The 26,221-nt window shown below is 38.6% G+C and overlaps 1 protein-coding gene across 2 annotated transcripts; it reads left to right on the top strand.

Moving 5' to 3' along the window:
* Window positions 1-1,952: 1,952 nt before the first annotated feature.
* Window positions 1,953-26,221, top strand: LOC100877608 (uncharacterized). Of its 2 annotated transcripts, none has more exons than XM_076536393.1 (2): window positions 1,953-3,454; window positions 24,253-26,221. In XM_076536393.1, the coding sequence occupies exons 1-2, from the start codon at window positions 2,530-2,532 to the stop codon at window positions 24,738-24,740; spliced, it is 1,413 nt and encodes a 470-aa protein (XP_076392508.1). In that variant the 5' UTR covers window positions 1,953-2,529; the 3' UTR covers window positions 24,741-26,221. The 2 variants fall into 2 exon arrangements, with proteins under 2 accessions (XP_076392508.1, XP_012154280.1); XM_012298890.2 differs by having other exon boundaries at window positions 1,954-3,454; window positions 24,250-26,221.

Below are 26,221 nucleotides of genomic sequence, written 5' to 3'. Positions count from 1 at the left end.
GTCGCAGATAAAAGGGAACTGCAGCAAGGCGACTGCGGCTTAGCATGACAATGCAGGTGCCTCATCCCACGTCAAAACTCAGCGTGGCGCCACGACAAGATAGGTACCAGACCGATCGACTGGTTTGTAATTGTTTAAGAGGATTAGCCGTCGCGAAGTTTACGCGTGTCCACGGTAGAAGGATGGAAGAAAAGCCTGCCGCTGATATTTATCCGGACATTAGACTCGGCTAAACTCGAATTTACCGTCTGATCCGGGAAAATTCCATTAAAACTCGCTCCGACCTCCAAATCACACGCCTCATCGAACAACAATCGAACCAACAGACGTAAGCTTAAAGCTGACCACTTTACTTTAAGCCACAACCACTTCAAGTTTCGTGTCAATTCACTTGATTACTAATGTTACGAAATGTTAAGTACAATCTGTTTCGTATTTTAAATAGAAGAAGATGGGTACCTAACCTCAACACAACAATCTTAATCTAAACTTCTGAAAACGTACTACTTTGATTAAGAACCCTATCATTTTAGATATTAAGCTTCATACAGTGTCCCAATAAAATATACACTCTGAAGTGCCAAAGATGAAGCTAACAACAAAACTGTTATAATACTTAATTTGTTATATTTTGAAGTCCCAAAGATAAAGCTAAGAACAAAACTGTTGTAAGCAATACTCAACTCGCACCATTAAGAGTAAATGACATACATAAGGATATGTAGCAAGGAAAGAAGCGAAAGGACGTGTGTACGGGGGCGTTCAGGTGAAAAAAATCGGCCGACAGTGAGAATCAGAACTATGAGACGTCATGGAAGTTCGATCAAGATGAAGATTTCCTGATCTGATGGCTTGGACAGAACGGATGTCGCGGGTGGCCGCAGGTGGCGCCCTCGATATAAGCTCTCTTGACTGAACTGCTGATACGGGACCGCTCTCCTAAAACTTTCACGGCGGAATGTGTCATCCTGTCACTGAACCCACATGGGGTACCAGACGTCCCATGGGCCCGTCACGCGTCTTCCATGCCTCCTCCCTCTGTGACGGTTCTTATGGATCCGGCTCTCCAAGATAATCGTCCGCCATTACGTAATATCAAAAATTTTCTACCAGCTCAACTGTAACGGAAGCGATTCTTTTCTGGGAATCGTCATTCATCGGTTCACTTTGTCAAACTTTATCAGAGTTAACGAGAGATGGACCTAAGTATGCAGAATCCACATCTAGGAGTATAGGGATTTAGAGGTATAGAGACACAGAGATTGAGGAGTATAACAAATGAGGATACAGAAACGTACTTAACAGTACATCGATCGATACCAAAAATTTCATCGGTACCAATAGCAAAATTATCTCTGAACATACAGAGTTAGATGTCATCACTTTGTAACAAGACGCGGAATTGAAATTTGATGAAAATGGAAGCTAGATTTGGAGCGACAAATAACGGGCGCAGCATAGAGCTCGTGGTCCCGTAATTAACCCATCAGCCGTCAGGCGTTAATAAAAGCGCAGGATGTCGGGACGCAGTGTCCAGAGACAGGTGGGACACGCGTGTACACAGGAGAAGAGTGACCGGTTGTAGAGGAGCGACGGAGACGAGGAAGCAGCAGCGGTGCCGGAGGAGGCAGATGAAAGAAGGAGCTGAGAGGAAGACGGGGTCGAGGGGCTGGTCGGGTATCCTGGAAGGTGGGCACCGAGATATAATACTCGACTACCTCTACCCGCCACGATAAGTGTCAACTGCAGCGTGCCAGATAAAAAGGAAGGAACGAAAAATAAAATTTACCTCGGTGATCCATCATGAGGCTACGGGCGCCGGACGCGCAGGCTCGACCACGATTGGCTGGCTCCGCCCATTCGCGTTCACGTGGTCAGCGTCGAGGACACGCCCAGTTTGGAAGAAGGCAGCACCTTCTCGTCGGCTAAGCGTACGAACAGCCAGGCTTTCGACGAAGAGAAAGAGAGAGAAGGATAAACTGGACACACCAGACCCCTGTGGCTCGGGTCTCACCTGCGTGCAGCCTTCGACCGTGCCGCCTTCCAGTCCACTCTACCTAGCCAGTCCACTTCTGCGACCCTCGTCGACCGGATCGACGACTACGCGTCCGCTCTTCTCGTTATTTCCGCGAACAACGGCGCGTTCCCGCGCGTCCACTGCCGCGCCGCGGACGTGCCTCGGGATCGCTCGCATCCGCGTCTACCTTCCTCTCGATTCGTCTTCGAACGTCATGCTAATCTTCTTCGACGAGTGAAGCACCTTTATCGCATCCTAGACCCAGATTTGACCGTTATCGAAGCATGAAACGTTTCAAGTGTGTCGGTCTGTGATATATCTGTGCTCCTGTGCTGGAGAGGTTACCGGAAGCTCGTCGAGAAGTGGTGACGAGTGATCACGATGTAAACCGTTTGCTCGATCGATCCCGACCTCAGACTTTGCCCTCCCGATAAAAACAGAGTGCGTACAGTGAAGGACACGGTGGTCAGCAGCAGGTGGCCAATTGATGTATTCGCCTCCCCGTTACAAGGATGATGATGATGGACATGGGCATGTACGGAACTTACGGCAAGCCTGACTCATACCCCAACTACGTGTGCACGGGTCAAGGGAATCATCATCATCAGCCCGTGTCCGTCGGAGGACACGTGCCGGTACCACCCTCGCCAGAACTCGCTCCGGCTCATTATTTCCCTCAGACGGCCGTCTCCCCTTATTCCTCCTCGTCCTCGGAGAGCTTTCTTGCCGCGGAATCCGCTACCTCCTCCGGTACTCCTCCCCAAGGATTCTACTCCCCGACGGCGGGCGTTCTACACGAGGACGGAAGCACCACCGCGATCATCTCCTCGGAGAATGGGTTGAGCTACACCAACCTGGACTACGCGTCCTCCTCCTACGCGGGTGCGTCGCAGCACCAGCACCCGAACGGGTCCCACGGATCCGTGGATCCACACCAGAGTTACCACGTCCAGCAGGCGGCTTACAGGGACGAACACCATCACCACCACCCTGGCTCGGCCAATCTCCATCAGGCCTCTATGGTCTCTGGACACAGGACGGAACACGAGCAACAGCTGCATCATCAGTCTTCTAGTCATCACCACCACCATCACCATCACCATGAGCCCGACTATCAGCTACCAGTCGCTGGCACCACCAACTATCTCCATCAGCTGCCAACCGCGGAGGACACTCTCCACTATCATCCTCAGATCCGGCAGAACGATTACACCGCGCACACGACTGCACACTACAAGGAGGAGAACCCTGACCCAACGACCTACCATGTCCTCCAGCAATCCGGACATCCGCAGCATCCGCATCAACACGCGCACGGACACCATCACCAGCAACACCATGCGCATCATCCACCTCTGCAGCAGCAGCAGCAGCAACAACCGCATGTGCCCACGTACAAGTGGATGCAAGTGAAGAGGAACGTGCCCAAACCCGTAGGTATGTAGATCGTTTATTCCAACAGCCGACTGGCGTGAAATTAGTATGCCGTGAGAGCGATCCGGTAGCAGCTCGTTAGCTCCTGGTTATCAGGAGGACTATTTTAGACCGAATTGACGGAGGAGTGCCTGTCCGCTCCTCGATCCCTATCTTCCACTGAATTAATGGTCGATCAGAACCGGGACAGCGTAGACCCTTTAGGTGAATCGATTGGCTGCTTCGACGAGTCAATCTCTGTTGGTTTCTTCTGTGCTGATTGGAACTCGGTGTCAATACCTCTGTAATCTTTGATGTGTCCTCAGTTGGACGATCCATAATGGAGTTATAAAGGGATTGCATAATTTAGTGTTTAGTTTGATCTTTGTGCTAATTTTGTTTTATGGATGTTTGAGGATAAGGGTAGTTCAAATTACAGATGTGTGTAGATGTGCATTTTGATATGTACTTAGATCTGTGGATTCTGACGTTTAGAGGACTACGTTCTTTTCATGAGTTTCTTGTACAGCTAGAACTTACATTTCTAGATACTTAGGTTCCTAGGTTACGACTTTACTCTACTTCGCTTGATCTTTAAGGTCCTAGATCTTTATGACCTTGAATTCCTATATCTCTTGATCTTTAGGGTCCGAGATCCCTACGTCCACAGATCCTTACGACTCCAAACACCTATGTCAGACTCTAACATTTCTAGATCCCTACATGTCCAAATCCGTATATCTCTAAACATTCACATCCTTAGATCTCCACGTCCCGTATATGTGAATGTACTTACACCATATTCCAAGTTAGCGAATGATTTATGAAACGAATTCTTTTTTATGGAAATCCGTAGTCGATTGATGTCAGTCAATGGCGAGTTCTTGGAAGAACAATTCGTCGTATTTAAGCGTCGCGACACGACCCAATTGTGGCTCGTTGAGCATGCTTTACATAAGTTGGTACATTGAATGCGCCACGTCGAGCAAGCGGTCAATCGAAGCTCTCGGTTAGTTTTCACTTGGGTGGTGAATTCAATTAAGATTGACGGCCAAGTAAAATGTGACGTACTTGTTGGCCGACGACCTAGTGCCTTTGAAACGCAAACTACGCGTAACAAGATTAATAAAACGTGACACGTAATTCCGGTTCGACGGACATCGTTAATCTTCCACGTGCTTTCCTAGCGATCTAACCCCTTCACTGTTTTTGCCAGCAGTCGTTTTTCTTTTTCTTTGCTATTGCTCTTATCGGGAATGGACTTCAAAGATTTCTAGATTCAAAGTTTCCGCGAACGTGTATACAAAAGAACTCTTTTCGAATTTTCATGGAAATTCAGGTTTTATTCGTGGAGAGTCAGGACAGTGGTTCTCTGGCCATTTTGTGACATTTTCAGGTCTCGTGGGATTTATAAAATGAGCGATTATCAAAATGTTAATTGTGTAAATTTGATGAGGATGGGAAGATTTTAATGCTGCACAGTTTTGATAAAAATTGAAATTACTAAATCGAGCAGACTTGAAGAATACAGTTTCCGTCGAATAGTAGTTCTACTCAACTGTTTCACGAGATAAGAAAAATGAGAAAACTTTCTGATAATTTTACATTGGCAATCTGTTATCACAAAAGGACTATAAAATGAAATAGTGACCACTTGTGATAAGAATATAGTTTAAGGTCTCCGATTGCCCTAAATTTTCGATCAACATCCGTACACTCAGATACAATTCAAGAACAAGTATAAAAGAAAGATCTCATAAAACAATCTTACGTACACATACAAAGCAATCAAAGAAAATCTTCAAAGTCACGATCGGTCGATCGATCATTTGCAATAAATTAATCGAGCCGGACATCTGAGCTTTTGCTAGAATGGCTATTAAAGAGGTGTCAAATTCGAGTGTAAGGAAAAGCAGTAGCATAGACACGGACGCGCAGTACAAATAGAGCTACACAGTTCAAATAATGTTCGCACGGAAAGAAGAACAGCCACACAGTGTTCGTTAAGCCGTGTACAAATCAAGATTCGATAGACTGGCTGATAACGAACTTTTCTCGAGATACAACGAAAATTTATCGTTATTTATACTGTTCCACCCGTGAGTTATTTAGACGGCTATTTACGCTTATGCGACAGTCGTAAACGAGCCTGATAAGATTATGCACACGAAACCAGCGTAACAGAAGATACCCCGAGGTTTTACGAGAATATCGTTGCCCCGCGACCATAAATCAACCGCTCGCAAACCGCCCGACGACTATCTTTCGCCTACAAACCGCTCACGGATTATTTCCCACCGGATACAGATCTATCGAGCCTCCATCGACAGCGAATTTCTGTTCTGTATTCTATCGTCTAGATAACGATCCCTTTTTTCTTAATTGTATTAAGCAATATATAGTATATATGTATAGCATGTATAGTAACATACATATAACATTAACAATTTTTATTTGTTCCCTCTGAGGAGACATTTTAAATGGTAAAATAAAATTTCACATCAGTATCAATGCAGAAGATTAATAAAAAGATTCAAAAAGATTTGAAGGAAAAAAGGTTATGAAAGAATAAAATTAATATTTCACAAAGTTAAAGTACTAGTTAAGCTATTTAATGACGCACCGGGTGCGTCGTATACTATTTAATGACGCACCAGATGCGTCGCATAAAAGAATTTTTGTTTGTTCCCTCTGAGGACGCATTTTAAATAGTAAAATAAAATCTCACATCAGTATCAATGCAGAAGGTTAATAATCACGAGATACAAACATAAAATAATTTGAAGGAAAAAAGGTTATGAAAGAACAAAATTAATATTTCATAAAGTTAAAGTACTAGTTAAGCTGTTTAATGACGCACCGGGTGCGTCGTATACTATTTAATGACGCACCATAAAATCGTAAAATAAAGTCTCATCTCTTATGAAAAGAAATTAATATTTCACAAAGCTGGTGTGTCATTAAACAGCAGATGACGCACCTGGTGCGTCATTAACTAGCATAAGACGCACCTGGTGCGTCATCAAATAGTATACGACACACAAGTAAAAGAAAATTTTGTAAAATACCCCATGTTTTGAGTAAAGTAATTATAAGAAAGAAAGTACATAGTAATTATTAGAAAGTGAAGTAGTACAAACTTAATTTTCAGTGTTACCGAATTTTATATAAAAGCAGATCTGCAGAAAAGTGAAAGTAGAGTAACAAATCTAACATTGTTGTTTAGTTACAAAAGATACGAAGGATTTGGTTTGCTTATCAGCACGACACGTTGTTAAATACTTAATCGCTGTTGCATTAATTTCTGCGATTGTTTACAAATACCTGTAAAAATTGTCCGTTCGCGAATCACTTATCGTGTACATTGGTAGTCGGAAAGATATCGGAGAGCCTCGATAAGATTCTGGATTAAACACGAAATTCTTGCACTCGAGTTATCTGATTAGTTCGAGAGACAAACGATAATTTATGATACGCCTTTACGGTTTTAATTAAAAACATTTGAAACTCGTGTAATCGTAAAAAAACATACGAGGAAAACTTCGCGTTTAAAATAAATAAATGTGTGATTCTGTAGTAATTAACCAGGATGTAAAGATAACGTTTATGTACCACTCGTTATGTATTAAACATTACTAGTTATGCAGCAATTAAATAAGACATGAAAAATACCTTCCTGAAGCTTGCGATTATAAATCTCGTAATATCATTCAACAAAGTTGTTGAACATTGATTAATTTACGTAACTGTGTATAATTACTCGCGTGAATGGAAGAAAAAGTACGGTAAAGAAATTAAATAATGATTCAGAAGTGTACTCTGTTTCTCGGTTTGGAAATTTTATGAATAAGCAGAAGTTGCTTATCGCTCTGTGATTAATTGAATTTCATTGACGCATAGAACCAATTGCACAAACATAAAGGCATTTTGCATATAAACATCGATGGCTGGTAAACATTGCATAAGGTATGAGGTTTTGTAGACATAGATTATGCTACTGTTTTGACAGTTGCAATATTTTATGGATTAAATACAAATTTTAAATGAACTGTCAATTAATTGTTTGTTGTGAAGTATAACATATAGTGTAATACAGTATGAAGTCAAAAATAATGTACATATAATGTAACATAATGTTCAGTTACAGTATAACATGTAACATTATGAAGTTCAAGTATAATGTATAATGAAATAATTTATAAAGATGCAATATATATCATGTGTTACAATCTTAAAGTGTAACATATAGCATTATGAAGTTCAAGTATAATTCAAAATGTAACATTTTATAAAGTTAAGATTCAATATTGAATATAACATGTTACAAAGTTAAAGTGTAACATATAGCATTATGAAGTTAAAGTATAATTCATAATGAAACATTTTATAAAGTTAAGGTTCAATATTTAATATAACATGTTACAAAGTTAAAGTGTAACATATAGCATTATGAAGTTAAAGTATAATTCATAATGTAACATTTTATAAAGTTAAGGTTCCATATGTAATAAGACATGTTACAAAGTTAAAGTTTACTGAATAATATAACAAGTTACAAAATTCAAATACAACATATAAAATTATAATATAACTTGTACCTGCACAAAGTTATCTTTGTCAGAGGCAAATGTGAACATAACCTATAAAACATAACAGTTCAAATTTTAGACAAGTGTACTTCTCCACAGAAGTGTACTTCACTTTCAAAAATGTAGAAAGAATTACAAACTATTATATCTTTAAAGAAAAATTTAATATAAAATTTTAATATAATTAATAACTTTGTCAGGGGTAGATAGCCATAATAAGTTTCATTTTCACACGAAATTATTAAAAAGAGATTCAGCACTAAATGAAGAAATATCGAAATATCAAATTCATTAATACAAAAAAATCAATGAAACGAGGTGTTCAAAGAATGAAAAGAAAAAGGGTTGAGGGTGGTACAGTTCCGTTTGCATGTCCCGAAGTAATAAGCGTCACCCCAGTGACTTCTCGGCCGTCGTTATTAATTCGATTATAATGAGCTATTAAACGAAACGCTGGTAATCCTGACAAGCTTCATTCAACGACTAGGCTTTACAGTCGCTCTCGGAACCCGGCGATTGCCTCGAGCTGTTAGGCAAATTAGCATGGAGTTAGGGGAAACCTTTCCTCCCGCTTTTCATCGTGCTCAGATACTTGTTTCATTCACTCTTTGAAACCACTCGACATTCCTTAATAAAACCTCGCTAGTTTTTACAACTTGTTATAAAAAATTAAAATTAAAATAATTTTTATGATGTTCTCGTTTAATATTACTATGTTGAAAATCTACCCCTTTGAGGCTGAATATTGATTCGAAATAAAAGCTGAATGAAAAGTGAAATTATCCTTTGAGGCTGAACATTGATTCAAAATAAAAGCTGAATGAAAAGTGAAATTATCCTTTGAGGCTGAATATTGATTCAAAATAAAAGCTGAATGAAAAGTGAAATTATCCTTTGAGGCTGAACATTGATTCAAAATAAAAGCTGAATGAAAAATGAAATTATCCTTTGAGGTTAGACATAGGTTTCAAATAAAAGCTACATGAAAAATAAAATTGTCTTGTATTTACTAATATAAGCAGAATAGTAACAATGAAACTTAACCTCACTTTTTAAAAAGATTTTTATTTAAACGTTTCAGTGATGATTATAAGGTTAACAAAATTGTTAGACGTAATATTGTCTTCATTCTAAATCTGTTTTACACAAACAAGTCTTGAAAGAATTTATCATACACAAAAACAATAATACTATCCACGTATGTATCTCTTGGTTGATGTATTTGAAACCAAACTAAATGTTCACATATGTTTAAATATCCTTAAAAAGATTATTTCTATAACGACAAAGTGAATTAAAATCTTGACTCACCCCTCAAAATATGTATTCACAGTAACACTTCAGTTAAATCAACACCAAAAACAACGAACTAATAAATATAAATAAAATTTGTACTAAATAAACAAATTAGTGAAAGTATAAACCAAAAAATAGTTCCAGTAAAACTATCCTTCTAAATCAATTATATAAATTAACTATGGAGTACATAGATACTTCTCTAGATAGATAAAATGTTAAAGCAACATAACACATAGAATGTTAAAGCAACATAACGCGTCAGACGAGCAGTTGCTCATTTGTTCCGCCCTTTTTTCCTCTCACAGCTCCACCAATCCCGCTATTGATTAGAAGAGAGAAGAAATCGAGTTCGGTATGATAAATCGGGAGGGTTGACAGTGTCGTGAAGCTTTTTTCTCTCCTCTCCTTGTCCCTTCTTTTCTATCGTGAAGGGTGGTCCGCATCCCCATAGAGACCCTCTCCTATTCTGAACCCCGTGGACCACATTATGGAGGCACCGAGGGAAAAAGCAGACCTATTGTACGCCCCTGACCAACCAAAAAACTTAACCAACCAAAATCTACTGAAATCTCCCCACTTCTTTGCTCCGCCCATCTTGTTATTTCGATTGAATCTGCCTCCATCGAAGGGTTGCTTGCGCAGCTTCTCTGACAATAGAATCAGCTTATTGAATAGTACTGTGATAGTTATGGCAGTTATGACAGTTATTTTAGGAGGATGCAAATTCTGATTAAAGATGTTAGAGTGGGAGTATATTTCAAATGTAAGTATTAGTTAGAGGTACTTTAGTTGTGTGATAGGGGTGTGATATGTTGGGTAAGGCAAATTTGAGAAGGGGTGGAAATTTGGAAGTTTGAAGATTTGGGAGTTTGGGGATTTGGGGATTAGAAATTTGGGGATGTGGGAATTCGGGAATGTGGAATTTGGGGATGTGGGGATTGGGGGATATGGGGATTTGGAGATGTGGAGATTTGGGGATGTGAGGATTTGAAATTTTAGAAATTCGGGGATGTAGGGATTCGGGAATTTTAGGATTTGAGGATGTAGAGATTCTGAAATTTAGGGATTCGGGAATATGGGAATTCGAAAATGTAGAATTTGGAAATTTAGGAATTTAGGGGCGTAGGTATTCGGGAATTTAGGAATTTCGGGGCGTAGGTATTCGGGGCGTAGGGATTCGGGAATTTAGGAATTTGGGGATATAGAAATTCGGGGGTGTAGGGATTCGGAAATTTTAGGATTTGGGGATGTAGAAATTCTGAAATTTAGGGATTCGGGAATATAGGAATTCGAAAATGTAGAATTTGGAAATTTAGGAATTTGGGGGCGTAGGGATTCGGAAATTTAGGAATTTGGGGATATAGAAATTTGGGGATGTAGGGATTCGGGAATTTTAGGATTCGGGGATGTAGAGATTCTGAAATTTAGGGATTCGGGAATACAGGAATTCGAAAATGTAGAATTTGGAAATTTTGAAATTTGGGGGCGTAGATATTCGGGGCGTAGGGATTCAGAAATTTAGGAATTTGGGGATACAGAAATTCGGGGATGCAGGGATTTGGGATTGTAGAGATTCTAAAATTTGGAAATTCGCGAATATAGAAATTCGAAAATGTGGAAATTAAAAATTTAGAAATTCGAGGGTGCAGATTCATCCACATAGAACCTCAAAAAATCCTCCTTGCTAAAATTTCGTTTCTACCAAAACTAAATTCCCAACTTTAGAACACCCAAATAACAATCTATAACTACTGATTCTCCACAAGAAAGTACCTAACTCAAAGAAATAATAATTTTCATTCTCTTCCTCCATCTTACTCCTATTTATCTTGAAATTCCCTCCAGTCCCGTTTCAAAAATATTTGCTCATCGTTTAGAAATAATACGAATCTTCTTCCTGCTTTCATTCCGTTCCTTCTTCCTTTTAATCGTCTATCCTTTCTATTTTATCTTCCACCATTTTAATTCCACTTGTTGTGTTCGCGTTTCCTGTTTCTCGATCTCTTCCTGTACATTTCTAATCTCGAGTTTATTTAATGTCGCTTAGACTTTCGACGTTGTCTAGACTTGTTGCACGCGAGAAACTTGTCAGTCGATGCCGTATCTGCACTGTTTTTTTGCTTCTCTTACATTCTGTCTAGTTCTTTGCTTCCGTTCTTCTCAACCGAACATTGCTTACATTACTCCTGCTCTTACGTTGCGTTCCTATAGATCGTTACTCTCATTGTTTCTATCACACTAGCAAATAATTGCTTTCTTAGAATATTTTTATACTAAAAATGAAAGCCCGAGTGATACAAGCAATAGGTGACTGATTAGACAGCAAGGGTAGTGCTCAAATTGCAATTTTTGGAATTAATTAATTTGGAATTAAACTTGCAATTATTTGGAATTTTTGATGTTTAGGATTATGAAAGTGTGGAAGTCTGTAATCATTTTATTGGGACTTTGAGACTTCGTAATTTTGGAGAGGTTTTTGGAATTATGGGACTATGAGATTTTGAGACTTTGCCATTTTATCTTGAGTGGAGCTTTTGGACAGCATTTTGGAAGTTTGAAAAATAATATTCTGTTCTGAAGAAAATATTGGAGGGAATTTATAGTGATTTGTCTGATGAGTCTAAAGAACTTCTCCTAGTGTAGAAGAGTAGCGTACCTAAATTCTTAGGTCACTGAATCCTACATTCCCAAATTCCTATACTCCCAAATTACTACACTTCCAAATTACTAAATCCCCAAATTCCCACGCTCCCAAATTACTAATCCCCAAATTTCTATGCTCCCAAATTACTAAGTCTCCAAATTCTCACGCTCCCAAATTACTAAACCCCCAAATTCCTACACTTCCAAATTACTAAACCCCCAAATTCTCACGCTCCCAAATTACTAAATCCCCAAATTTCTACGCTCCCAAATTACTAAGTCTCCAAATTCTCACGCTCCCAAATTACTAAACCCCCAAATTCTCACGCTCCCAAATTACTAAACCCCCAAATTCTCACGCTCCCAAATTACTAAACCCCCAAATTCCTACACTTCCAAATTACTAAATCCCCAAATTCCCACGCTCCCAAATTACTAAACCCCCAAATTCCTACACTCCCAAATTCCTATACTTCCAAATTACTAAATCCCCAAATTCCCACATTCCAAAATCACTAAGTCCCCAAATTTCTACACTCCCAAATTCCTATACTCCCAAATTACTAAATCCCCAAATTCTCAAGCTCCCAAATTACTAAACCCCCAAATTCCTACACTCCCAAATTATTAAACCCCCAAATTCCTACACTCCCAAATTACCAAATCCCCAAATTCCTAAACCTTCAAATCTCTAGACCCCCGAATACCTGGATTCCCTAATCAGTAGATTCCCACATCCACAGATCACCAACCTAGACCCCCAAATACATAGACCCTCCAATCACTGGACCCCAAAATCGCTAAACCCCAAATTCACAGATCTCCAAATCTCGAAACTCCCGAACCCCTCAACCTCCAAATCCTTGATCCCCAAATTCCCACAGTTCCCAAATTTCCAAACCCCCAAATCCCCAGAATTCCGAATCACCCTAATTCCAAATCCATAAATACGCAAAAAGAAATCAATACCAAAATAAACCCTTCAGTATTAACGCAGTATAACTTTCATTATTAACCCGCTTATCATGCACGCAAGAAATCAAAACGGTTCCCCATAAACCGTCGAGCGAAGAAGAAGAAGCAGAATCGAGGTGAAAATGAGCAGATCGCAAGAGAAACGAAAAGAAAGCAAGAGATTGAAGGGTCTCGGAGAAAAGAACGAAAGAGGTAGGTCGGTCAGTCGTTTCGCGAGCGTAGGTTGAGCTTCAGCAACTGGCCAAGCAAGCGAAGCAAAAGCAAGCAAGCAAGCAAGGAAAGCAAAGCAAGCAGGCAAAGCAGTCAGGCAGGGCAGCGTGTTACGACGCGGCTAGGGCCGTCGGCGGACGCGTGAGTGAGTGGCCGATATCTCGCGAGGGGATCAGAGGATCGTTCGCGTGTTTCCACCCGGGCTGCCACCCGCCGAACCTGGCAACCCCGGATCCCGCAACAACCCGGCTGCCTAAGTAACTGACTCTCCCTCTTCGCTCCGTGGCCGCGGCCTCGCCCTGCACCGCTACCACCGACAACCCCCGTATGCCTCTGACAATCACCAACCCTGTCCACGTGTCTCACTCACGGTGATTTTCATTTCCGCGCCACTTCACCGACCGAGTATAACTGTACCCGATACTTTCACGAACGAAAAAACCTCACGATCGCTGGCGACCGATTTTGGGGTAATTGCGATATGTGTCGAATTTTGGGGTAGAGATTCTGGGTCGGATTTTGGGATAATTGAGATTCTTTGTGGAATTTTGGTTTTTTATGAATTTACAGGAATGGGGTTGCAATAGTTTAGGTATATTACTCTACGGTTATACTCTGGATTGTAGATCTTAGAGATCTTTATATTAGGAAGTTTGGAAATGGTTCTACGTGGAATTTTTTTGACTACCTCTTCTGTACTGAAAATTACTTGTGAATGGTTTGGTGGTGTATGCTGAGATCTGTATTTTTTCCATACGATCGTATGGTATCGATTTCGGAGCTATTGCTTTGTAAACTGAGTTGAATTTCAGAATTTTCCCCACTATCTCCACCTTCGTTATTGAAGCACACTCGCGTTAATACACCTCGGAGGTCTAAGCCCTGCATTCTTTGCTATCGAGCGACGTAGAAGCACTTGAACTATGTCAATTTTTGAAAATTTAGCAAATCGATACGATCCCCACTTAATTTCTGTACTCAGGAAACAAACTAATACACACCCAGTTACAAAGAAGTTACAAGGATAAATAAAATGGTCTTGAGTTGAGCTTACTCCCAGATTTAACGTCACTAATGCCTAATATTTAAAGCATTCCGAGTGTAACTTGTGAAAGTTGCAAAATATTTTTATTTCCTAAGCATTGCACTTGCCTTCAGAATGCACTGAGTACCCAAGAGTTATTTTTCTATTCAATATCCAGAGGCTACTTAGACTAATATTGATTAATAGAATAATATTGACTGTTAACTATAACAGTAGAGAAAGTAACATAATGCAATTTTAACTTTATTCTATTAACTCTTATCAGAGTCTGTATATCATTCCTTTCTCTGCCAGTCATACCTTCAAAACCACGTTCTCTCAGTGTACGTATATGTAGTTTGCTATAATCGTACTCTGTCACGTTCGTACTTTGCCATATTCATGCTTTGTCATATTTATACTTTGCCATATTGGCTATAATTATACTTATTCATACTTTGCTATAATTATACTTAGGTTCATTCATACTCTGCTGTAATTATACTTAGGTTCATTCATATTCTGCTGTAATTATACTTAGCTTCATTCATACTTTGGTATAATACTTATAGCTGCATTCATACTTTTCTATATTCATACTGCACCACATTCATACTTTACTAAATTTATATTTTTCCATATTCATACTTTGTCATGTACATATTTTGTCATGTACATACATTGCTATATACTCTCCTTCAATTGCTTATATTCACTCTTATATTCACTCTTTTATTCACTCTTCGTCACAAGATACTTATAGGATACTAAAAGAAAATTCATCTGCAATGATTTTATATGAAAAGCATATTTCTAAATGAGTAAATAATTAGTCACAACAGTCACATATACCTGTCAGCTTAGAAAACAAGAAAAAGTAGACTTGCTTTTATAAATTCTTAAAGTTCATCTCACAGCAGACATACAGTATTATGAAGTGTCATAAAAATCAAAACTATTCTTTCTAAGTTAAATTTATAAAACCTTAAAAAAACAAGAAGAAGACTTTGATGCCTATTAATTAAACTACATAAGTACAGTAAAACTTCCTTTGAATTAACCCGCCAGAATTTTGCTTTGAAAGATTTTAAAAATGTGAAAGCTACATCCCTCATATTTACTCTGTAATCAAACTTGAATCACACAATTTGACTTTTAAAGACTAAAATGTGAAAGCAGTATTCAAATGAAGCTAATTTAGTTAGTTATTGAACGTGTGACATTAAAATGTTATAATCATCTCAAGAACGATTCGTGCAAAATGAAAAGGACTACGCGGCAAGGCCAATAAAAATGTTGCTCTTAATACTCCAAATCGACTGACCTCGGGCCATAAATAAAGCTGACTGCACGCAATCGTTCGGCAACGGATCGCGTTAAGAAATTCACATTCTGACCTTATCGAAAAATGACTCCTATTGAGAAATAGAATTAAGTGTTCGGTTTTTGGCTAATTTTAACCAAGTGAATGACCAAAAACGAATAACCAAATGACCAAAAAGACAAGTGAACCTATAAAACCCATAAATGAATGTTGTATGATAGAAACAGAGAAAGTAATTTTTAACGATGTTGGTAATAATCAGTTGTACATATATAATCGCTTAAATGGCCTCTATCGGAAGTTCTTCCTGGTCTGCTGTTTACAGGAGACTGTGACTCAGAATTTTGCTTATCGCCTTAGAATCAGCGTCGCTAATGTAGCACCTGATGACAAGGGATCGAACGGAAGGAAAACTGTTCGTAAAATAGTTTTATCGAGCAGTAATACCCTTAACAAAATTTTTCTTCAAACTCGTAAAATGAAGAATCTACTACACACTCAACTTTTAGCACTCAACATCTGTTAGGCTCTTAATGCTCAATGTTTCTGTCTTTCGATGTTAGAGACAGAGGAACGTATGTAATACGTGATTACAAGATGGCGGTCAATTAACTCTTTCAAGCTTTATAAATTTTACAAGGTGTATGATATTTATTTTGTCTTAGATATAAAAATATATAATGAGGTTTTAAGAGTAGGTTTTTGTAGCATTATATGCAACTGCACTTGCATTATTAAGAAATAATATTTATGTACTGTAATAACTTTAGTCTGAAATTCAATGTTGTTAATCTGCTTGTCATAGGAGCCTGACATGTTCAACTGTGAGAAAAATGGAGTCTGAAAAGATTCTGATAAGTACAGAATATTAAAGACAAATAACAAAGAGTACTTGAATATAACCCATCTTGAGAAAAATTTTCTACTGAATTTATATAACACTGAAATATTAAAAAGATCCTCGACTAAACATTGTTAAATGTCATACAAAATTCCTTTGTACCTTTAAAATTGATTCCCAAGTATAATTACACATCATCCTATTTGATTACTACAATACTTGAAAAATCTCAAAAGAGTGACTTGAATAAACGTCCCACGAAAATTCATTCAATGCTTGAACACCTATTCTCCTCCAAAAGAGTGTAAATCATAAATGAATCGATTTTTATCAAGTTATGCTTAATCATTGACCAAGCATTGACCAAATCAACTCGAAACGAGGAAATTCAACATTCGATAACCCCTGACGAAGAAAAAACAGGAATTCCCTTATCACGATCGAGCAACGTCAGAAAATATTTGTACACGTAGATATAAAAGGTACCACGTGTTTGTTCGTAACGGAACAGGTTCGATTCGCGTTCGATTCGTTTCAGGTGTAGCAGAATTTAGTTGGCAGGTAACGTCAACGGGCACGAGAACTTTATTACGAAGAACGCGTGTAACAGTAAAACACGATAGCGTTATTGACGCTGTTCGAGCAACAATAACGGTTTTACGAGGCTCGTTAAGAGTTTCGATACTGATTGGTAGCATTCAACAGAGACTTATCGGTAGTCGAAGCGTTTTAACCCTTTGGGTGACTCACATTCACTTTGGTACAATAATTTCAAATTATTTTCAAGGAATTTGACTAAATCGGAAATATTACATATGTGACTTATAAACATATACAAATATAAGCAATAGTGGAAATTAATAGTAGAGAAGAACTTCAAGAATAATTATAATATCTTGTCAAGTAATTTTAGCACCAACAGCAAAAGTACAGAATTTGCACCCTGCACAGGTTTATTACAATATTGTTTTTATGCCATGAATTTTCTACTGTAAAACAATAAAGTTTTACTAACTTCTTAATTTGTTCTTCACCAGCAGTAAGATACTTCAGTGAGAAATGGTTAATGGTTTCATTAACCATGATCAGAAATAAGGACTTATAGGATTTGTGAACGAAAGTCTGTCTATGCATTTGTGCATCAAATATTTATCTAAAAGAAGCTAGATAGGTTGGCGTTGTACCGTGTAATCGGATGTGGAAATCAGATAGCTTCAAATACAGCTGGATCCTGACTAGTTTTTTTCTGGACATGCCCTCCATTTTCTAGTTCAGGTGTCAAGGTCAGAAACCATTGTCTCCAATAATTTTCCAATTTTGAGTAACATCAACATAACATTTCAATTGAGTAACATAACCGAGAATAATTTATTCTTAAAATGGAACTTTCGTCTTTATATTAAATTTATTTAACATTTTAACTTGAAGTTAGAAATTTATTCTTTCTATTAAAACATTTAGGAATAAGGATTATCTCAAAAGCATTTTTATTTGAAGTGAGACTTTATTTCAAACGAAACTTGATTTCAATTTACAAGACCTACTAACCTAACCTAGAATTCTTATTTACTGACTTAATTATTTTTCTCATAAAAAAGGTCCATAAATCTGAAAGAACTAGAACAGAAAATTCTCATTTATTTTAACTAAATAATAAATAATTTATATATGCAATAATAATAAATAATTTATACTATACACTTTGCTCCATAATTCAAAAATAATGCAATTTATCTTCGAACTCCAAGAATATTTAAAATTTTGAATTTCAAATGAAAGTGTGATTACCTAGAACCCATCGAGGTTCCAGTAGCCAGTTCCTAGTTTCTGTGCAACAGAGTCGTTGACGATTAGGAAAATCGAAAGAGGAAGGAAGCCACTAGTAGCCCTATCAGGGTCCATCTTTCCGGTAACGTAATACCTACAGTAGCTCCTAGCTGATTCGCACGCACACACTCCAACCCCCTGTTTCCTTACGTCATCTGCACCCTACCTACACCCTGCACCCTGGCTTTTAGCCTTTGAATAATATTTGAATTGCGTAATGCTCCTCTAAAATAGGGGATCCGTACACAGCCTATAGGCAGATGATCTAACAAGACTGGTTAGATCCGATTAGTTTATTGGTGCTTACGATTATTACAGACTTGAAGAAAATGCAAGAAGAATTAGAGAATAGTGCTCACACTCGATAGAATGTGTTGGTATATATTTGTTAATAGAAGTGAAATTTTGTGGGGTTGTGATGCGTCATTTAAATGTGGAAGCTAACCTCAAAATTAGATGAATATTTGTAGCTGGGGTTTAGGGTTTGGAAAGTTGGAAATTTAGAAATTTAGAAATTTAGGAATTTGGGAGTTTGGGAATTTGAGAGTGTGGAAATTTGGGAGTTTGGAAATTTGAGAGAGTGGGAATTGGGAGCTTGGGGACTTGAGAGTTTTGGAATTTGAGAGATTGGAAATTTGGAAGATTGGAAATTTGAGAGTGTGGGAATTTGGGAGTTTGGGGACTTGAGAGTTTTGGAATTTGAGAGATTGGAAATTTGGAAGATTGGAAATTTGAGAGTGTGGGAATTTGGGAGTTTGGGGACTTGAGAGTTTTGGAATTTGAGAGATTGGAAATTTGGAAGATTGGAAATTTGAGAGCTTGGAAATTTGGGAGTATGAAAATTTGAGAGCTTGGAAATTTGGAAGAGTGGGAATTGGGTGCTTGAGTGCTTGAAAGTTATGGAATTTGAGAGATTGGAAATTTGGAAGATTGGAAATTTGAGAGTGTGGGAATTTGGAAGTTTGGGGACTTGAGAGTTTTGGAATTTGAGAGATTGGAAATTTGGAAGATTGGAAATTTGAGAGCTTAAAAATTTGGGAGTATGGAAATTTGAAAGCTTGGAAATTTGAGAACTTGGAAATTTTAAAACGTAAAAATTTGAAAATTTGTCAATTTGAGAGCTTAAGAACTGAGAACTTCAAAACCTTAAAACTTCATAAATTTAAAATCCTCTAAATCCCCAAACCTTAATCCACCTTACAACCTTACAAAAGACATTTCACTCCCTTCCCCTACCAAAATAAAAAATATCCAAACCAGATTTCCCCACAAAACTTATTAATCTTTAACACGACACCATTAACCTTGGTTAATCATGAACCCTTCCCCAAGAACTACTAACAAGTCCCATACAAAGAGCGTATTTTATCAATGAAAAGAGCCGTGAAGAGAACGCTTGACACGTTGAATTGTAGTCACTTTTATCCAGGAACATTATCTCCAGCAAGCTCTTTCCCTCCCTTTCCAATTTCCTCGACAAGTCAGTGTTCACTAGTTTCAGTCGTTTTCACTCGCAGGCGCCACGTAAAATAATAATATTAAGCCAGGTGAGATTTAATCGGGGGCCTTTGAACGTAGCCGGACTGGCATGCATGCATCGAAACCACGGTGGCTAGATGTTACCTGTGTGTTCGTACACACACTCGCGCACGTAATAACACTTTATTCGTGTTCGTATGCGTGGAACAGTGTGGGAGAATTACATTCATGTTTAGCAGCGTGCTCAACGGTTGGTCGATTGACTTTCTGAACAGTCTTTCAAAAATATCGAATGGTTCGAATTAAAATAACTTGGGACAACTTAGAATTATTTTTAACACTTTCATTGATATTTGCTGTTTATTATATATTTCTACAACAATTTTATTCTTTGCTGTATGGCTCTTTTAACTTGGTAAATAATACAGTAAAGATAATATTAGAATGATTATTATATTATAAGTTTATTCAAAGAGAACTTGTATACCATTCCATTATATTAAATATAAAATAGAAATTGTGATTATGAGATGTAATAGTAATAGTCATGCATGATTTCCACAGTTCAAGATATAAAATCACCAATTTTCAGATTAGAATTAATGCAGTAACTATAAATAAACCAAGGAATGCTGCTGGAAGCAGTTGCATATCAAACCCAATACGTGACACCGACTGCCAAAGTAATTAACATTGCTGTCCCTCGCCCACACTTTCACATTATGACACTTGGAACGAGTTACATTTTTACAAACTTTTAAATAATTCATTTACGAAACGTGGTCTGGACATTTATATTTATGCCTGCAAACATCACTTCTGACAATGCAACAAATAGTAGAACGGTGCGAGGCGATTAGTAGTTATCGTAGTAGTTCAATGTATGGGAGTGCGGGATGTGACAATGTATAGTGATATAACAAATAGTAATGACGTGTATAATAGTACAATGCGAAGTAGTACTATGCGTGATGAATTATCACTATAGTAGTTTAGTGCGTGGTGATTCGACGCGTGGTAATTCGACGCGCGGTAATTCGGCGCGTGGTATTTCAGTGCGTGGTAGCTCAACGCGTGGTAATTCGAGGCGTGGTAATTCGGGGCGTGGTAATTCGGTGCGTGGTAATCCGACGCGTGGTAATTCGACGCGTGGTAACTCGATTCGTGGTATCTCAACGCGTGGTAATTCAGCACGTAGTAATTCGACGCGTGGTAATTCGGTGCGTGGCATCTCGACGCGTGGTAATTCGACGCATGGTAATTCGATGCGTAGTAATTCGACGCGTGGTATCTCGACGCGTGGTAATTCGACGCATGGAACTTCGACGCGTCGTAATTCGGGGCGTGGTAATTCGGTGCGTGGTAATTCAACGCGTAGTAATTCGACGCGTGGTAATTCAGCGCGTAGTAATTCGATGCGTGGTAACTCAACGCGTGGTAATTCGACGCATGGTAATTCGACGCGTGGTAATTCGGGGCGTGGTAATTCGGTGCGTGGTAATTCAACGCGTAGTAATTCGACGCGTGGTAATTCAGCGCGTAGTAATTCGATACGTGGTAACTCAACGCGTGGTAATTCGACGCATGGTAATTCGACGCGTGGTAATTCGGGGCGTGGTAATTCGGGGCGTGGTAATTCGGTGCGTGGTAATTCAGCGCGTAGTAATTCGATGCGTGGTAACTCAACGCGTGGTAATTCGATGCGTGGTAACTCGATCCGTGGTATCTCAACGCGTGGTAACTCAACGCGTGGTAATTCGACGCGTGGTAACTCAACGCGTAGTAATTCGATGCGTGGTAACTCAACGCGTGGTAATTCGACGCGTGGTAACTCGATCCGTGGTAATTCAACGCGTAATAATTCGAGGCGTGGTAATTCAATGCGCCATAATTCGACGCTTGGTAGTTCAGTACATGGTAATTCCATACATCACACTTCAATGCGAGTTAATTCATCGCACAGTAATTTAATACATGGTAGTTCGACACGTACCACTTCAGCGCATGCTATTTCAACGCGTGATAATTCAGCATACACTTCAATGCATAATAGCCCCTACAATTTCAATGTGTGCTAACACAGTACATGCCGATACAACGCTCAGTATGTAGATCTATGCATCGCAATACCAACGCATAATAAAAAACCTCCGAACTAAATAAAATCACCTCCCCCCATTTTCCTACGAATTTCCAAGAATACCCTTAAAGTCTCAAACCTTAACTTCCAACGTTGAAATGTTTCTGCTACCCGAGATCTGGCGTATAGAAAATGAACAACAGACTCTGTCCCCGAGTTAAGGTATTAAATTGATGAATGAGTCACGAAAACGGAAAACATTTCATCGTATCACGTTGGCCAGTGACTAATAGAACTTGTCCAACTCGATTATTCGGCTTGAAGATGCGTAAGCTTAATGGCCGTTGGCCAAGTTCGAGACACGTTGCTTAAGTGACTGATGTTTACGGATTATTCGAAAAATCCTGTGACCTAAGGTTCGTTTTCTGTTCGAGATAAATCAGCCAGGACACACAGCTCGTGTATTAATATGGAACGCGATGTAATGAAAAAAATTACGTAACGAAGACGAAAAACGATACAGGCAAACAAGGGTAGAGAAGAAGAAAAAAGTTGAAGATGTGGCTCTAAGGCGGTGGCTTGACAGTTTCGTCCACCCTTCGCCATTAAGTAAATTGACTTCCACATACCGGTAGACTAAATAACAATCTAATTTCCATAATGCGTAAACGACGTCTTTTTTCAAACGCCCTGCTTATCCTTATTTCGTTACGTTGTGACCTCGAGTGGACTGTGTTAATGGACACGCGTAAACAATTTGATGCTCGAACACTCGTGTAGTGTTTCATCGTTAATTTCGTGAAATATGTGTTATGTAATATAAAGAATTATATTAATCGCATTAGCAAAGTTACTGTTGTGGTGATTCGACGCTTGGTAATTCCACGCGTGGTAACTCAAGCTTGGTAATTCGGCGCGTGGTAATTCGACGCGTAGTAATTCCACGCGTGGTAATTCCACGCGTGGTAATTGAACGCGTGGTAATTCGACGCGTGGTAATTCAGTGCGTGGTAATTCGGCGCGTGGTAATTTGACGCGTGGTAATTCCACGCGTGGTAATTCCACGCGTGGTAACTCAACGCATGGTAATTCAGTGCGTGGTAATTCGGCGCGTGGTAATTTGACGCGTGGTAATTCCACGCGTGGTAATTCCACGCGTAGTAATTCCACGCGTGGTAATTCCACGCGTGGTAATTGAACGCGTGGTAATTCGGCGCGTGGTAATTCAGTGCGTGGTAATTCGGCGCGTGGTAATTTGACGCGTGGTAATTCCACGCGTGGTAATTCCACGCGTGGTAACTCAACGCGTGGTAATTCAGTGCGTGGTAATTCGGCGCGTGGTAATTTGACGCGTGGTAACTCCACGCGTGGTAATTTGACGCGTGGTAACTCCACGCGTGGTAATTCGACGCGTGATAATTCCATCCATGGTAATTCGGCGCTTGGTAATTTGACGCGTGGTAACTCAACGCGTGGTAATTCGATGCGTAGTAATTTGACACGTGGTAATTCCATCCGTGGTAATTCGACGCGTGGTAATTCGACGCGTGGTAATTCGACGCGTGGTAACTCGACGCGTGGTAATTCGACGCGTGGTAACTCGACGCATGGTAATTCAACGCGTGGTAATTCGACGCGTGGTAATTCGACGCGTTGTGCAAAAATGGCGGTAAATTTGAATTACTTAAAAGAGATAAAGGGGTGTAATCAAGGTGTTCACAGTCCGAAGATAAATATCCATGTTAAAATTATAATTCAGTTGTTACCTACTATAATCAAAATTATTACTCAATATTTGTAGCAATGATCTAAACATTGCAAAGTCCTAAAAGGATGAAATGAAGACCATAGCGGTCAGATAAATACGGGCAAAATAGAATGACGTAATGGCGTCGACACCCGGCAACAGCTGATGCAATTTGATCCAGATTCGGGGGTTAACCCTATCGGTCTAGTGTGTACACTGGACAGGTTGATTTCTTAGGACACTGACCAGCTGTGTTGGACAACAAACGATTGTCGGTCGATGGATTAAACTTGAGCTTAACTCTCGTATATTGGCTTTAACTCTTCCGTGGACACGTTGGACACGTACGTTGGACACTGACGTTTGTAATTAAGATCGAGAAGAATAGAAGTCAAGCAGATGTCCCTCAGAGTGACATAGTATGTTACATTCATTTTGGATGTTACATTCATTAATCTTACTTCTTTAATTCTGTCTCAGTATCTCTGTTACTATTTATGAGAATAGAGATATAATTCGACTGTGTATAGACATGCCCTATTTAAAATAATTAAATACTTAGTTTCACTAATTTGTGACAAAGAAAATCAATTTTGTCCTAACTCCTGTTAATTCAGTCCGCCATATTGGATTTGAAAATATTTAATTATAAATTTTATATCTGATAATCAAGAAATGATCAAGTAATTTTGTGCATTATAACATCATTTTCTAACATTGTATGAATCTAAGAATGAAGTCGATAATTTTATAATAAAATGGAAATAAAAATTTGTTACAGCAGCGAAGTCCAATCCAAGTGTCGGAGAATACGGTGGCAGCAGCGTCGGCGGCGGGACCGCATCTGCATATGCGAACACAGCGAACGGTCCAGTGAGCTGCCTTACCGGCGGACCATTAGTCGGTATAGCGGGTGGCTTCAACAACACCGGAAGAACCAACTTCACGAACAAACAGCTCACCGAACTAGAGAAGGAATTCCATTTCAATAAGTACCTGACTCGAGCGAGACGCATCGAGATCGCGTCGGCGTTACAGCTGAACGAAACGCAAGTGAAAATTTGGTTCCAGAACAGAAGGATGAAGCAGAAGAAAAGGATGAAGGAAGGGTTGATACCGAGCGAGAACACGACTGTGACGCCACTCGGCGGCGCTAGGAGTAGCAGCAATTCGCCTACCAATTCTTCGACTCACGAAACCAACAATCTTGGTTTATCTAATTTTACCAGCGACAATAGCCGGGAGTCACCGCCTTCTTCGGCGAAAGATTGACGCGTTCCCTGCTGCAGCAACGAACGATTATATGGTTTGCGACTTAATGATGATTGGTGAACCGAAAGAGGCAAATATTATTTTAACCTTTTGCACTCGAATTTGACAGTTTGCAAACAGCAACTTCAAAACTACTATTTAAAAAGTTAAACAAATTCTTTTGAAGTTATTATTTCTCTACTAATAATTTCCACTATTGCTACACTATGTTTATACATCACACGTGTCATATAAAATCAGTTAAAAAATGCTTATTTCAAGTTATTGTATTAAACAAAGTGACTTAGAGTCATCTCTCAAGTGCAAAGGGTTAATGCGGATGATAATTGAAATCTTGCTGCTGCAGCAAACTGATTCCTACTCTAAATGTAAAAATTGAAGCTGATCGAGAGAGAATTATTGTAACGATATATTATGCAACATAATCTTCAGATGAATTATCAAAATTAATAGAAACTAGAATAGAGAAATTCGACTACACATGTACCGACTTAAGTAAACTATTTATTTTTGTTTTTTAACTTTATGTAAGTCGCAAAGTCAATATTTGTAGAATTGGTCTGAGAGTTGGTGAAAATAATTCTGGAGGGTTACCGTATACCTCAGTTTGTGTAAATGGTATAACGATATTTATATATATAATTATAAATACCAATGATTAATCAACGTATATTATGTACAAAGATTGTGAAAATACTACTTTAGGATGCTTCTTATTTGCATCTAGAGATTAATCTTCTTTTTGGCGAGGACAATTATTGTTTAATGTTATCATCCTTGTTATTCCATAATTTCTGACATGATTTGCTTCTTGTTTTTCTTTGTACCAAATTCAAAATTTAAGGAGTAATTAAAAAATTCTTAACTATGAATCAATGTGAATTTTATATTTTTGAGCTAATTAGATCTTAAAATACTATTTCAACTATAGTGTAACAAGGAATTCTTATAAATATATCTTGATAATAATAAATTTAGGTATAATGTAATGATAGCATGATAACAGTAGTTGTGCTCCCAATCTGTATGTATATGTACATAAAATCTAATATAAATCTTGCACCAACCATAGTGTACATCATTATGCAGTAAAATATTAAAGAAACGAAAGACGTAATAAAATAGTAAATATTTATAAACTTGATCTCTCGTCATGTAAAACACAGAAATGAAAAAATAAACTGTATAATGAAATCATTTCAAAATGGTAGCAAGACTTGTATAGATTCTATTTAATTTAATTTGACCACTTGAAAACTAACAAACCAATGTAATCTTACAGTTCCATGGATTATATCGATCCGTTAAAAAATTCTGTACCTAAATGAATTTAAATATAATAAATTGTGATTATCCTGTAGTACTACGTAAAATCTTGTAGAAAGAATAAAGTATTAGTACTTACTCTGCAAGGAGAACTTGTGAATCCCATAAAATTCCAAAATGAAATAATTTGAAAAAATAAAATTCAAATAAACGTA

Source organism: Megachile rotundata, chromosome 1 (genome assembly GCF_050947335.1).
Source record: "Megachile rotundata isolate GNS110a chromosome 1, iyMegRotu1, whole genome shotgun sequence".
NCBI classification, from domain to species: domain Eukaryota; kingdom Metazoa; phylum Arthropoda; class Insecta; order Hymenoptera; family Megachilidae; genus Megachile; species Megachile rotundata.
Note: the sequence above shows the minus strand (reverse complement) of the source record. Positions and strands in the feature narration are given on the sequence as shown.

Coding starts and splice junctions, on each gene's coding strand:
- LOC100877608 (XM_012298890.2), top strand. CDS start 2,530: ATGATGATGATGGACATGGGCATGTACGGAACTTACGGCAAGCCTGAC. Junction 3,455..24,249: donor GAACGTGCCCAAACCCGTAG/GTATGTAGATCG, acceptor AATTTGTTACAG/CAGCGAAGTCCAATCCAAGT.